We start from the raw sequence: 15,337 nt of genomic DNA on the forward strand, positions 1-15,337 counted from the left end.
AATCACAAATATGGTTTTGAAGATTTGCAAAAATCTTGATTTCTACAATTCCACGAACCAAACAAGTTCTAAGAGATTTTTCATGCACAAAAGGGTCAAAGAATGGTGATTTTGAGTTGACATTTTATACACATTCCCTATTGCTCCATTTAGTGTTCACTCTTTACCACAACAATTTTTACTGTTCACAATTGATTGAATGCCATGCCTAATTATTCTATTAATAGGACCCTTTTAATACCAATAAAGTTTCACAATTTGTATAATTACTAACTTTATCCTCTAACAACTATTAGTCTACTAGATGATTCTTAAGTCAACTTTTAATTAATAAAATTTAATAAACTACAATTGAAGTCATTCTCTTACAATATTTAAAAATAAATAAATAAAAATCAAAGTAAAATATTTCTTTAAATTTAAGAAAAAGAATAAAAGATAAAAAGAAATCAAGGGGAATGAAAATCATCAACTAGTTTTCTGAGTCTTTGGCTGTTTTCGTTACATCCCTAAATTTTTGAATTGACATAGTGACTGAAATTTCTGAGCAATTGCGTCGCGTTGTGAAAGTAATTTTATCTGAATTTGACCGCGTATTGTTTCTGCTGCCTCACATTTGAGATGAAATTTTATGATTCGTAAAAGTTTAAAAATGTTTAACATTCAAAATAACAACTAATCAGAATTTGGCAGAGTCGTGTAGTATTAATTTTTCAGCAATATACCGACAAACTCGACGTTGACAACGCACTATACCGACTGCTGCAATAAAGACGTGTCTACTAAATTATGTTATAAAATGCAATTTTATGACATGACGACCATTCGTTTTTCACCGACAAATATATTTTATGCTTTGGCAACGCACCTCTCACGGGTGCCTTCCTTGACTCGCCAAAGTCTGCCACGTCTTGTCATAATTCTACGCGAAGCCTGTGTGAGTGCAGCTGCATCGAAATTGTTGGTATTCTTCTTCTTTTCAAACTTCTCCTCACACTGTTCAGCTATATAATTAATAATCATCATCACTTTCCCTCTCATTACACCCAAACTCTAAAATGGCCAAGCTACTTGTGTCTTCTTTTGTTATTGTTCCCCTCGTGTTTCTTCTCTGCTTCTGCTGCGGCTGTATTCAGAGGGAACGAGAAGCTCTTCTTCATTTCAAGGCCGGCCTAAACTCCTCTCTTGTTTTTTATCCCTATACTACCAATCTGAGTACCTGGGAGAAGGGAGGCGATTGCTGCAGCACCTGGGACGGCATCACCTGTGATGTGGACAGCCATCATGTAGTCCGCGTGCATATGTGGTACTCGGCTGAAGGGGGAGTCATATCTGAGAGTTTGTGCACCCTCAGTTCTCTTGCATCCTTAGACCTCTCTGGCAATGGATTAACAGGTACTCTTCCTCACTGCTTGGGAAACATGTCTTCTCTCACAGAGTTGTATCTTTCTTCTAATCAACTCACAGGAAGCATTCCCCCTTCTCTTTCTAATCTCTCTTCTCTCACAGAGTTGGATCTTTTTTCTAATCAACTCACAGGAAGCATTCCCCCTTCTCTCTCTAAGCTCTCTTCCATAAAGTACATAGATCTTTCTTCTAATCAACTCACAGGAAGCATTCCCCCTTCTCTATCTAAGCTCTCTTCCATAAAGTACATAGTTTTTTCTTATAATAATCTAAACGGAAGCATTCCCACTTCTCTTTCTAATCTCTCTTCTCTAAACGAGTTAGATCTTTCTTCGAATCAGTTGACTGGTTGTATCCCAGACTCATTGGGCGATCTCTCTTCACTTGACCTTTTAGATCTATCTTACAACCAAATAAACGGAACTGTTCCCTCCTCGTTTGCAAAGCTCTCCTCCCTTACTTACCTCCTCCTTGAGAGGACTGCATTCAACCAGAGCATTGTTTCCTCGGCGCTACCATCTTCACTAGAAATCCTCACCCTCACTTTTAACTCTGGTCAGATCATTTCCGAAGCCTTCTTTCACAACCTTACCCAATTGCGGGTTCTCAGTCTGTCCAATTGCATATTTAATTTCAGCCGCACCTGGATTCCCCCATTTCAGTTGTTTTTCTTAATTATGACAGCATGTAAGATGGATGGTCCAATCCCGTTGTGGATTTCGACGCAATTCTCGCTTTCTGAGTTGGAGCTAGTTGACAATAACCTTGTTGGAGAAATTCCCTCTTGGCTATGGGATTTGGGTCTTCGAGGCATTAATCTTACAACAAATCATCTGGAAGGTCGCATTTTGCCGCGTACTTCTGCCTGGAAGGAGTTATGTTTCTTGGATCTATCTAACAATGCATTACGCGGAGAGATACCATCAACTTGGCCACCTCAGATACAAGTGTTGCTGCTCAACAACAATTCATTCACAGGTAACATTCCTCCAATACGGCAGAATTGCTCTTCATTGAGGGTATTAAATCTGGCAAACAATCATTTGAATGGAATCATCCCTCCAAGTTTAGCAGCTTGCTCTGACCTTTTAGTCTTGAATTTGGGGGATAATAATTTGGAAGGAATGATGCCATCTGAGATTGGTATACTAAGTCAGCTACAGACACTAGTGGTAAAGAACAACAAGGTGACAGGGTCACTCCCTCCATCTATATCAAATTTCTCAGAATTGACTATTTTGGATCTCGGGGAGAACTTATTTAGAGGTGAAATTCCAAAGTCAATAGGTACTTTTTCAAACCTGCGAGTGCTAGCAATGAGGAGGAATAATTTTGAAGGTGGCATTCCTACAGAAATTGGGCAATTAAAGAGCCTACAAATCTTGGATCTTTCTTCAAATCACCTTTCAGGGCATATACCCCACAGTGTTTTCAGTTTACCAGCAATGGTAGGGGAGCCAAATCAGGAATTTAGCATGATTTCATACGACTTGGCATATGATACATACGTGTATAAGAATGGATTGCATATGGATTCCAAAGGCAGAGATGAGAATTATGCATATATTTTTCCTACCATGACATCCATAGATCTTTCACGCAATCAATTAAGTGGGAATGTTCCTTCTGATTTGGGAAAGTTGAAGGGATTGAAGCTGCTCAACCTTTCCATGAACAATCTAAATGGTACTATTCCAAATAACATTGTACAAATGAGTCAATTGGAGACATTAGACTTTTCTATGAATAATTTTTCTGGACACATTCCTCTAGATCTTGGTTCTTTGAACTTTCTGGAAGCTCTCAACTTATCCAACAACAACCTTTCAGGAAGTATACCACAAGGAAAACAGATGGTAACATTCACTAAATCATCATTCTCAGGCAATCCAAATTTATATGGCTGTCCACTTCCAACAAAATGCTCTTGGCCAGAATTCACTCCAGCTTCTCCTCCCATTTCTACATCTAATAATGAAGAAAACCAGAATGAGGAAAATGTGTGGTATTGGATTGGAGTTGGACTGTCATATGGAACAGGTTTTGCAATAGTGGTTTTATTTATTGTATTGAAAAGGACTTGGAGGTATACATACTTTAGTGGTGTGGACTTGCTCTTGAAGTTATGTTTCCCATGGCTCCGCAAGTTAACATTATGAAGTTTAATTTATTGTTTCAGACTTGTCAATATAGATGCATTATTGTCCTCTACTTGTTTACATTTATGTGCTTTGCCAGTATTATTAAAAATTATCGTAAAGATTTATATAGTGTACTAATGTTTGCACTGAGTGAAACATTCTGTTGTTTATTGTTATTGTAAATTTTCTATTTTCATACTTAATTATATATAGTTTTTAAATCATTGGATAACATTATAAAATAAAAATAATGTTTTTGTGTATTTTTGTAATCTTTCTTCAATTTTCTTTCCTTTTACTAATTTTGTAAATATATTATAATAAATATATACATATTGTAAAATTCTTTCTTTTTATAATTTCATAGATGTATTGTAGTAAATATATACATAATATATTTTTAAATAGGTTATTTATGACAAAAAGATAAAATACTTTCAAATAAGAATAACAATATTTGATCATACTTAAGATAGAGATTTTTCATTAATAACTTAATAACATTTTAAAATGATAATCTTATAAAATAATATTTTTCAATAATATTAGTTATATACTTACAATTTTTTTACATTTATAGTCTACTTCAAATAAGTTTGAATCAATAGAATTTGATTATGACTAGATTTTTTCAAAAAAAGCAAAAATCTTTCAATTTTTCTGAGTGCATAGTTAATCTTAGAATAACTTTAAAATAACTATTTGATCTAAAATAACAATTAACTATGTTTTTGAAATTAAAAGCGACCAAAAGCAAGGGGGTCAGCCCTTAATAGTCAAAAAGTTGGTAACCAACACATTACCAACCAGTAGCAAAAACAATTAGCAAAAATAGGAGAACCAACAGTTAGAGATAAGAACCTAAAACAAGAGAGCTATAACCAGAAAGTAACCCTAGCAACTAACCAAAGTCCAACAAGGCACCCAGGCCTAATAAAAACATAATTACAGCTGATAACCAACAAAACTATAAGTATCATAACAGTATATGAAGTCTTTGGATCCATGGACCCCATAACTGAACAGAAATAAAAAAAACTTAGATTTCTTTTTTCTCTTTTCCTCTTGCATGAAGAAGAATTTGGGCCCAGTCGTTAGCAAGGAACTTAAAGAGCAATTTATTGTCCTCCATGTCCAAGCCAGCTTCCTCCTTCTCTTGTGCCAACAATTGGAGGGTAGTTGCAGTAGCATGAGTAACTTTAAGTCCAAATTCGGAGAAGGTGAAAAACCCCTCCTCCAAAGCTTTGACTCTTTCCTCTAGGTTTCTGTAATGCTCCTCCACCGTCACTATCTCCTCTTTATGCTCCTCAACCTTTGTAGTAGCATCCTCCTTTATTTTATGTCCCTTTGGTTTATCCTACAGCACTTGTGGGTTAGAAGAAATCTTTGAATTTTCCTTAACAGGGGAAGAAATGGTAATTGGGGAATTATCCTTTTTTCTCATCTCATCACAAAAAGTAAGGGGTTTAAGTGAGAAGCTAGCTGAAACATGAGTTGTCTTAGTATTCCTTTCTTTGCCATCCAACACTTGAGTTTGAGTGTCATCCATGAAAATGCTCTCGGAATTGAAACTTTTTTCCCCCTCCTCATTACCATCATCCTTTTTTGAGTTGGAAATGCTTTCCTCCTCCCTTCGGTCACTGTTATTATCAGAGCTATCTTCTTCAACTTCCTCAACAGGGTATCTAATAGACTTCTGTTTACCCCTAGCCTGGGACTGAGCTAGCCTACCAGACCTTCTTCTTGCTTTTCCCCCAATATCTTCACCATAATCCTCTCCAACAACCTCTATCACCTTCTCAACTTTTAATTTCTTGTTTCCCTTTTGTTCTATGGCTATGTCAATTTTTTTCTTTTTCTTAGTGTCCTTACTAGGAGATGGCCTAGGAGTATGGATTTTCGTCCCCATATTGGATCTCGGGGGGGAAATCCTACTATGGCGGGGGTTTTCCACAATAACCTCTCTGGGGGGACATAAAGCTAGGTGGAACTGATACAGACAAAAAATTAACCCCTAATGAATAATGGTGAAGTTTAGGCCTTTACTTTTTTTCTCCTTAACATCCTTAATCATATCCTCAAGCGAATGAAGCAGAAAAAATGGAATAGAAATGAAATCCCTATTTCTAAAATGATTCAACAAGGGAAAATGATAGTAATAGCACACTCCAAACCTGCCTTCCAGAGTGAGATACTTCATTAGGACCAGACACACATCATCCCAGGGCTCAAGAAGCTTATCCCTTTTAAACCCTCCTCTGTAGTGAATCAGTACCTCATTCTCCGCAAAGAAGTTTTTCATGCTATTCTCATTTGAGACTTTGGTGACTTTCTTCCACTTTTTTTTCCCTTCATTGTGAGTCCTGTTGTCATGGCAATAACCTCCTTCGTGACTTGAAAAGTAATGCCGTTGATTGTGACCTTCCTATCATCCCAATTATTCACAAACTGTAATGCACAATTTTCATTGTGCCCAGCCATGGACATCATGTATGGCAAAAAAACCCCTTCCTTCAGGAGATACCAAGTCGCCATCCTATTCTTGAAGTTCTCAAGTCTTGTTGGTTCCAACCAATTCAGATCACCTCCCATATTAATTTCTCCACTATCTTGCCTCTCTTCCTCAGAAATACGCATCAGAACTTTATCTCTTTCCAATTCTCTGTAGCTGGTCTCTTGCTTTGATCCTTTGGGGGAATAAGGATCTAAATTATAGACCCACGTATGATGAGCACCAGAATCCCATAACATCTTATTATGAGGTTCGTGGGAATTAAAAAACCTAACTTCTCTCCCCGTCGATTTCTGACATCCCAATCCATCATATCTATCATACTTCCATTTGGGAAGTGATTCGAAGCTTGCCTCGAGTTTCCATAATTGCGAAAAGACAAATTTCTTAATTCATAATTACTCCACTTGTCATTTGTACGGCCACGTCTGTCTCTTATTTCCAAAACACTAAAGTTAAATTTAGCAACAAAGTTCTCCATTTCGCCAAAATTGGCCTTGTTTTTAAATTTAGTAATCATCATTTTGAATTCTACCACCTTTTTCCTTGATTATCAACATCCTTAGATTTTCGTTGATATCAACTAAATTTTCCCAGCACGTGATTGCCCTAACGTTAAACCCCATGGCAACTGCAGCGTCTACCACTTGATTACCCTCCCGATAGATATGCTGCAGGTGGACCATTCTCATTTCCTCCAATATATTTTTAATATCCAGGATGATATTTCTAATCTTCCATCCCAATTTTGCCTCCCCCTTGACCCAATCGATCACCAATTTGTAGTCCCCTTCTATAGTTAACTCTAAAATGTTTCTTTCCCTAGAGAGTTGTAGACCCCATAATAATGTCATAGCTTCTACCACATTATTGCTACCAATCTCCACCTAGCCTGCATAAGCCAATAGAACATCGCCATTCTTGTCTCTTAGCACACCACCAACCGCTCCCTGTCCTCCTTTCATAGCTCTGTCAAAATTTAGTTTATACTGTGTGATGGTGGGTGGTCTCCATATTGTCTGTTGTCTCCTCCTCCTAGCAGAGCTATCAAAAAGGAAGAAGTCCTCTTGACAACCCCAATTCTTAGCCACAATGCCTTCAAGTCTTTTGGGTTCTTCCTTTGGCATCTTATATTTAGCTACTCTTATATTTTCCTTCAACAGTTTGTTCATCACTCCAAAAACCACTTCAACCGTCCTATTTTCTCCCTTGATTATCCTGCTATTCCTTTCTTTCCATATGTGCCAGCATACATATGGTGGGATAAACTTCCATAAGAGGATTAGTCTTGGATGATGGAATGGGCAATCCCAATTATCCAAAAATTGTCCCAAGTTATCTTTCATGACCCATACCACCCCTAATCTTTCCCAAACCTTAATCCAGATGTCAACCACAAACTAAAATTCGATGAACAGGTGGTAAATACTTTCTTCTTTTTGTTCACAAAGGCAAAAATGGTTTGTTATGTAGAATCCCCTTTTTTTCAAATTATCGATTGTTAGGATTTTTCCATGTTGAACTGTCCACCAAAAGAAATTAATCTTAGGTATAAGGTTGCTGATCCATACCTTGCTCCACATAGTTGGGCATGGTTCCTTATTGAACATTAGGGTATAAGCAGATTTGACAGTGAAGTTCCCAGTCGGAGTTAAATCCCGAGCTAAAACATCTTTCTATGGCAGCATTGGGATCCTCTATTCCTTTATTAGTTCCTTGAATTCCTCTATGAGAATACCTATCTTCCACGAATAATCCTCCTTCAACAACTTCTTCCATCTCCTTCCCTGATCAATGTAGTCTCCCACTCTAACCCCTATGTCCTCTTTAAGGCGTTCCTCTAAACCACTAAATTTACTTAAAGCCAATGGTTTCCCCTCCATCCACCTATCTTCCCAAAACCTTATATTGAAGCCATTGCCCATAATCCACCTCAATCCTTCTCTTAGGAGTCCTCTATTTCTAAAAATGTTCTACCAGATCTTTGACCCACTCGGGAGGTCATTATTATATAGGTTTCGCTGAAAGGAGGTATTAGACATATATTTAGCTTTCATAATATTTCCCCACCCCATGTTTCCTTCTACCACTCTCCATCCAATTTTTGTTAGGAGAGCTTTATTAAGGTCTTTCATTCTTCTAATCCCAAGTTCCCCCTTAGCTTTTGGTTTACACACCTCCTCCTAGTTGACCATATTCAATTTATTTTTCTCTTCAGTCCCTAACCATAGGAAATTCCTTTGAATTCTCTCAATTTTCTCGGCCATATTAAGATTAATCTTAAATATGGATAAGAAATAAATAGGGATTCCCTAAAGGGCAGCAACAATCAGTTGAAGTTTTCTGGCATTGCTTAATATCTTCCCTTTCCAACCTGCAAGCTTCTTTTGAATTCTCTCCACTATCGAATTCCAAAATTCATTAGACACCTCCTTGGTAGTGAGGGGGAGGCCTAAACAAGTGTCTGGGAGGCAAGCAGATTGGCATTCCAAGATTTTCCTAATCCTTCTTTGAACTGAAGGATCAGTGTTAAAGAAATAGATCTTGCTTTTATGGTAGTTCACCCGTTGCCCTGAGCTTTCTTCATAATTATGTAAAATCATTTTCCAGGCTTTAGCCTCTGTGATTGAAGATTCTCCAAATAGGAAGGTGTCATCCACAAATTGCTGAATAACCTCAGCTTCAACATTAGTGGCTGGTTTCACACCTTTAATGCAGCTCGAATCAGCTAATTTACAAAATGACCTTCCCAAGACTTCAGCAACCATGATAAATAGGTAGGGTGAGAGGGGGTCACCCTATCTTAGGCCTTTTCCTGTCATTATGTTACCCCATGGGACCCATTTAGAAGGACAAAGTACTGCACTGAGCTCACCATCAACATGATCAGGTTTATAATCCTATTGTTAAATCCAAGTTTTTCTAGAACATCCTGAAGGAAGTCCCACTTGACCTTATCATAAGCTTTGAAAATTTCTAACTTGAATGCCATTCTAGGTTGCCTACTCTTTTCCATTGAATGAATAACCTCATGGGTTGAAATAGCCGCATCAAGGATCTGCCTTCCTGGCACAAACCCCTTTTGAGGACTACCAATAATTTTTTCCAAGAAAGGCTTTAATCTATTCACTAAATCCTTGGCAAAGACCTTGTAAATAGTATTACATAGACTTATAGGTCTAAAATCATTCAAATTCAGAGGATTGAAATTTTTAGGAACCAGTGCAATAAAGGTCTTATTAATGCTCCGTAGTATTTTGCCAGTTCTAAAGAAATCCCTAGTCGCCCAAATAACTTCAGACTTGATCACCTCCCAGAAATGCTGGAAGAAAGCAAGTGGGAAGCCATCAGGGCCCGGGGCCTTAAAAGCTTTCATTGAGAACGCTGCCTTTTTCACTTCCTCTTCTGAGATCTTACCAAGGATCCAGTCATTTTCCTCTTCTCTTATACTCCTTGGGATTGAATTGATCAGACTTCTCCTGATCACTTGGTTCCCAACAAGGTTATCTTCCTTAAGCGCCTTACTGAAGTGATCAACCACAAGTTTCCCCATGTCCTCCTACTCTTTTAATACCCTTCCTCCTTCTTCACTTAGTTTTGAGATGGTATTTCTTCTTTTGTGGTTAGAAGCAGATCTGTGGAAGAAGGTGGTATTTTTATCCCCTTCCTCCAACCATTGGATTTTGGATCTTTGTTTCCAGAAAATTTCCTCCTTTTGCAGGATCTCTTTCCACCTCCTTCTAAGTTTTTCCTCCTCCTGAATATCCTCCTCTAAGTTATTCCCTTTTGCAATAGCCCCTTGGAGTTTTTTTAGCTTTTCCTCTACTTCTCCTTTACCTTTAAATAGATCCCCAAATGAACTTTTAGCCCAAGCTCTGACATTTTTTCGAATATTATCTTGTTTCTGGGAGAGTTCATACATTGTAGTACCCTCTATTCTTATATTCCACCACTCCTAAATCTTATGTTTGAATTTCGGATGTGATTCCCACATTATTTCATATCTGAAAGCTTTCTTTCCCCCTCTATAGCCATCCTCCCAATGGAATAAAATGGGTGAGTGGTCAGACACTGTTTTGTTGAGATTTTCCAAGTAGGAGTTGCCCATGCTATTCTAATTCCCTGACAGTAATAATCAGTCCAGCCTAACCTGTATGAGATCTTTGCCTTTCCTATTATTAGTCCAGGTGTATGGGTTACCCCTCAGCTCCACATCCATGAAGTCCAGTTTCCCCGTGAATTCACTTAGATCTTGCAAACTCTCTTGACATTCTCTATTGCCTCCCCTCTTGTCCGAATGGTAAAGAGGGGTATTGAAATTTCCCATACACATCCATTTCTCCTCCATCATACTTTTAGGTATCCTTATCAAATTGTCATACATTTCCCTCCCTAATTTTTTGTTAGGTGCATAGATATTAATCAATTTCTAGCTGTGACTATTTGTTTGGAAATGAGTAATAATAAAGTGTTTTTCCTTCTAGATCTCATAGCCCTTTAACGAGTTTAGATTCCACATGGTAGCAATTCCCCCCGAAGCTCCATTTGAATCCCTATGTATATACCCTGCCCCTGGCTAGATATAGCTAGCAATTTATCAAAATTTGAGCTAGACATTTTTGTCTCTTGAATTAACACATAGTCTATTTTTTACTGAGATATTAATTTCTTAAGAGCATACTGCTTATGGGGATTATTCAATCCCCTTATATTCCATGAAAGGAGTTTCATTTCTTACCTTTTGTTAGTATCTCCAGTGTAAGTTGTTTACCATTGGCTACATCTCTAGCAGTTTGCTTTGTCTTGGTAACTCTGCTTGATGGTCTTCCTGCTATTCCTGAAACTCCAATATCTAGTTTTCTCCCTCCCCTTTTCTTCTTCTTTTTCACTTTCCATTCCCCATTATCCTCCTGAGGCAAAGAGGGGCTCATCTCCTTATCCATATTATCAATGCTTTCCATAACTCTCACCACTATGTCATCCTACGAGGCCTTTACTATCCTCAGAGGGGAGCAAACTACCTCCCTTATATCACCTTCCTTAAGCTTATGGTCCCCCTCCTATTGTTGAGGAGCCCATGAAAGCTGGGGTTATCCCTTTCCATTTAGAAGGGGTTTCAAGCTTGCTCCCCCCAAACTGGGTTGTTGTCAAATCTTGTGTAGTGTTGGTTCCTTCTACTTCTCCATTTTCCAAACACTCTTCTGTCAAAGACCTTGCCAAAGGTGAGCCTAGAAGGTCCTCCAAATCTCTTTTGAAAGGGTATTCCTCTTGAGCCTTCTCATCTTCCTTAGTCTCCTTACCCCTAGGACTCATATCTTGCGTGGAGGTCATAATGGGCAAGGTCATAGGAGGTTTCATTACTGTCTTCTTAGTCTGTACAGAAGGTTCCCCAATATTCTCCACAACTATCCCTAGGGAGCACTCCTTCTATTTATCTTTTTGCATTTTAGCTTTGCAATCCACAATAAGGTGACCAAATTGCCCACATCTTTGGCAAAACAAGCCAACATTCTCATATTCTATGGGCTGAACTCTTTGACCCCATTTAGTTTTTAAAGTGACCACAGTAGGTAGTGTTCTATTCAGTGCTACAGTCACATAGAATCTAGCATAGACAAGTCTCAATTTTTGCATTGTCACTTTGTCAGCAATAACAAAATGACCAACAGAGTTCCCAACCCATCTTAATATCCTTTTGTCCCAAAATTCAAGAGGAAGGCTAGGTAATCTTACCCAAACTGGGCCAAGTTTTTTTAGCTCCAAACCAGCATCAAAGCTCGGATGCCATCTAGTCAGGGCTAGACAGTGCTTGTTGAAATACCAAGTCCTAGATAGAACCATCATGAGATATTCTTCCACGGTGAATCTGAAACAAAAAAGACCACTTGGCATGGCAGAAACACTTATAGTTCCTTTGACCTTCCATTTATGGTCCACCCATTTTCTTACCATCTCGATAGAAGGGCAAAAAGCAACAAATCTACCAACAACACAAATTTTGAGGCCAGAAGTCACATTATCCATCATGCCATTAGGGAGTGCAATCATAGGACCTTCTTGTCCACGTGTTACCGTGGGATTCTCCATGATGGGGCTGGACCTCTTGGAACCCATGAGCGCATTCTTCCATCCCGACGAAGAACCCACATCCAATATTTGGCCATCTCCCTATTGACAACCGGTAGAACTTCCTCCCACTTTCTCAGGGACGTCCACACACGACCATCCATCCTCCAATGCTGGCTTGACATACCTCGACCCCTCAAACCCAATGGACCCACCGCTAAACAACTGGTCAACATCTCTACTCACTGCAAGAACCAGTTGCAGGTCCGGGCAAGAAGGCAGATCCGGAGGTTTAGGGCCCTCCATCATTCAAAATTCAAAAAGAAAATGAGCGGAAAAGTTAACAATTAACTATGTTAATCTTATTTTTTTTACTAAATTCCACTAAGAATAATCAAACTTTTAAGATAGAATTTCATATCTAAAATTTATCTCTTTAAAAAATTCAAATGCAATGAAGGCTAATGTGATAGTAATATTTATAATAAAATAAATTATCTCCCTATTTCTAAGAAGTAAATTGAAAGTGAGTACATTTTAAACAAGTATCACATAGTGGCATGTATTTGTCGTATGTTATAATATGTTATAATGAATAGTATAAAGATTAATTTTTTAAATAGTTATAAGAAAATAATTGAGTCATTAAATTAATATTTGATTAATATTTTAATATTATTAGATAGAATATTTACGTAAAAAATTTAATTTTCAATTTAGAAAGTTAAGACTAATTATCAATTAGTTTTCTAAAAAGAATGTGAATATTTATATATTAGAAAAATAATACTTTTCGATAGAAAATATTGATAATTAAAAATAATTTCACATTTATGATAGAAATATAATATTAGTATTATAAGTTACTTGTAATGTTATATTTTAATTACATTTTTAGACATATTTTATATAAAATGCAACTTCTATTAGTACTACTACCTCAAACAGATATGTCGATATAATCTTTTCAAATAATAATCTTCATAGAAGAGTAATTAGATGAATGACTCTAGCAAAGGTTTCTATATCTAGTTAGTACCATTAATACTTTTAATGACTAATTAATAATTAACTTTTTTATATAAATTATTATCATAAATAACTTTCTAATAATTTGTATTAAAGCCCTATGTATGATTATTATGAAATGAACAATTTGATATATTAATCATTAATCAATTATTTAAATATTAAACATTCTTAAACAAGTTCTAAGTGTTTCATATTTAGGTCATATGTAAATATAGCCTAACAATAGGGCAATGCTTCCTGAAAATTTGTTCCTATATGACTCAAAATATACCAACCAATCAAGTTAGTGTAAAATAGTTTTAGTTAATTTAGAAATTAAAAATCTCACACATAAACATTATAAATATTAAAAGTTAAAATTAGAAATAAAAATACTTAAATCTAATTGGTTGATATAGAAAAGATTAATCAGCATTAAGTTCAAATGATTACAATATTATATTGCCTAGGAAAAATACAAGAAGACTTAGAGTAGTTAAGTTCCTAATAGAAATGTTGACTATTTTAACTTTGCAACAAAATTTCAAAGTTTGAAGTAATATAATATAGTAGAATTCAATATTTAGACCTAAAATTTATAATAAGAATTCATTATATTTATGCAAAATTATAATATAACAATATTTTTAATAATAATTACTTTCTATATAAATTAATACAAAGAAGAATCTAGAATTTACATTAAACTAATCTCAGATATTGTATTAGATAATTCTTGAATCTTTTAGATTTTTGGTGATTATGTTATTAAAATGAGGGTTAAATGAAAATAGTTTCTTTTAAAGAAGGTGTCATCAAAACCAACACAAATAGCAATAAATGGCTTACATATATCCCATGAAGCCCATACTAATATAGTTCAAAGCTGAGAAGCACAACAATTATTTTTTATATGAAATAACACTTGAAGAGTGAAATTAACAAAACAAACACAATTATTGTGTTACTGTACAATGTAGCTAATAGAAAACTTTGAATATTATCTTCTTTCCATGCATTTTACTAGGTGACTTGAGAGGTTTCATTTTACTCGATCAATCAACTTAGATAGGAATTTTCCTTGTTGCCTATGGCATATGTTGGAAAAAAATTCTTCAATTATAGGTTGTCATTGATATTACACAATTGTCGGTATTAACCTTGCATATCTTTGTATTGACCGAGCATTCGGGTAATGAAGGTATTTCAGTATTATCCAAGCAGTTAGTTGATCAAGGATATCTTGCTTGCAATATTGATCAAGCGGTTATGCATCAAAGGACACATAGTATTAATCGAGAATTCAATCTCAGTATTGACTTCATGACAACATAATGCAACTATCTAATATTTAATTGATTGAGGCTGAGTATTTGGATTTTTATTGATTAATTGGAAGGATATTCAAGCGAACTTGAAAAAGCCTATGATATATAAGAAAGGTCAAGTTGTGAGGATAAAACACACAAGTGGAATATGAAATAAGATGGCTATGTGAGCAAAGGAAAAGGAAGAGAAGGAAAGTGTTGAAGATAAGATACAAAGAAAATTCTAATTAGTAAGGATCCAAAGGTCAAGCCAGAACATAGATCTGAATCTCCAAAGATAGTTGCTTCATATGTCAGGTCAATTTGTTGTTATCTTCTAACCATCGTAGCAGTGAAAAAATCTCTTAATAGAGTTGACTTAATAGTCATATTGTAAATCCTCTAACAAGGTAATATTTCAATATTGAAGTGTTTGAAGACCTCTAACTAGAACAATCCTAATAGGGTGATCTAAATCCTTTAGAAAGCTCATACTTAATAGTATGTATTGTAACCTTTAATAGGATTGACTTCTAACAAGGTTCACTTAAGAAGAGTGAAAAATATTGTAATTAGTTGCATGGTGGTGTTTCCAAATTAGGTTTTATGTTAAATCTTGGTGTCATCTGTGTTCATGTTAAAGTTTCTTATGTTTTTGCAACTAAGTTACTAAAGGATAAAACAAATTAATAATTATAAGATTGCTTTGTTAACTAAGTGATAGTAATATTGTAGTGTTAACTAAGTTGGATAGTATTGCATGATTAGTGAAAGTTTGAATCAACATCTAGGGACATGGAATTGTTTTTGGTGTAACCAATTCACCCCCCCACCCCTGCTCCCTCTTAATTACACTTTAAATTTCCAATAATTGGCATCAAATAATTTGATGC

The 15,337-nt window shown here is 36.0% G+C and overlaps 2 protein-coding genes across 2 annotated transcripts; one reads left to right on the top strand and one right to left on the bottom strand.

Annotated features, from left to right (window-relative positions):
- The first annotated feature begins 1,043 nt into the window (after nucleotides 1–1,043).
- On the top strand, nucleotides 1,044–3,618 carry LOC149544870 (uncharacterized). Its single transcript, XM_089796456.1, has one exon. It carries the CDS (start codon nucleotides 1,059–1,061, stop codon nucleotides 3,564–3,566), a length of 2,508 nt encoding a protein of 835 aa, XP_089652582.1. The 5' UTR covers nucleotides 1,044–1,058; the 3' UTR covers nucleotides 3,567–3,618.
- Nucleotides 3,619–11,487: 7,869 nt separating this feature from the next.
- LOC149544871 (uncharacterized) lies at nucleotides 11,488–12,174 on the bottom strand. The gene has a single exon (XM_089796018.1). The coding sequence runs from the start codon at nucleotides 12,172–12,174 to the stop codon at nucleotides 11,488–11,490; it is 687 nt and encodes a 228-aa protein (XP_089652144.1).
- Between the last annotated feature and the right edge of the window lie 3,163 nt (nucleotides 12,175–15,337).

The sequence above is a fragment of the Cupressus sempervirens genome, chromosome 8, assembly GCF_028749045.1.
Source record: "Cupressus sempervirens isolate cs-2001-9-10 chromosome 8, ASM2874904v1, whole genome shotgun sequence".
Classification (NCBI taxonomy): domain Eukaryota; kingdom Viridiplantae; phylum Streptophyta; class Pinopsida; order Cupressales; family Cupressaceae; genus Cupressus; species Cupressus sempervirens.

Excerpts from the sequence above, each read along its gene's own strand:
- LOC149544870 (XM_089796456.1), top strand. The coding sequence starts at position 1,059 with ATGGCCAAGCTACTTGTGTCTTCTTTTGTTATTGTTCCCCTCGTGTTT.
- LOC149544871 (XM_089796018.1), bottom strand. The coding sequence starts at position 12,174 with ATGGGTTCCAAGAGGTCCAGCCCCATCATGGAGAATCCCACGGTAACA.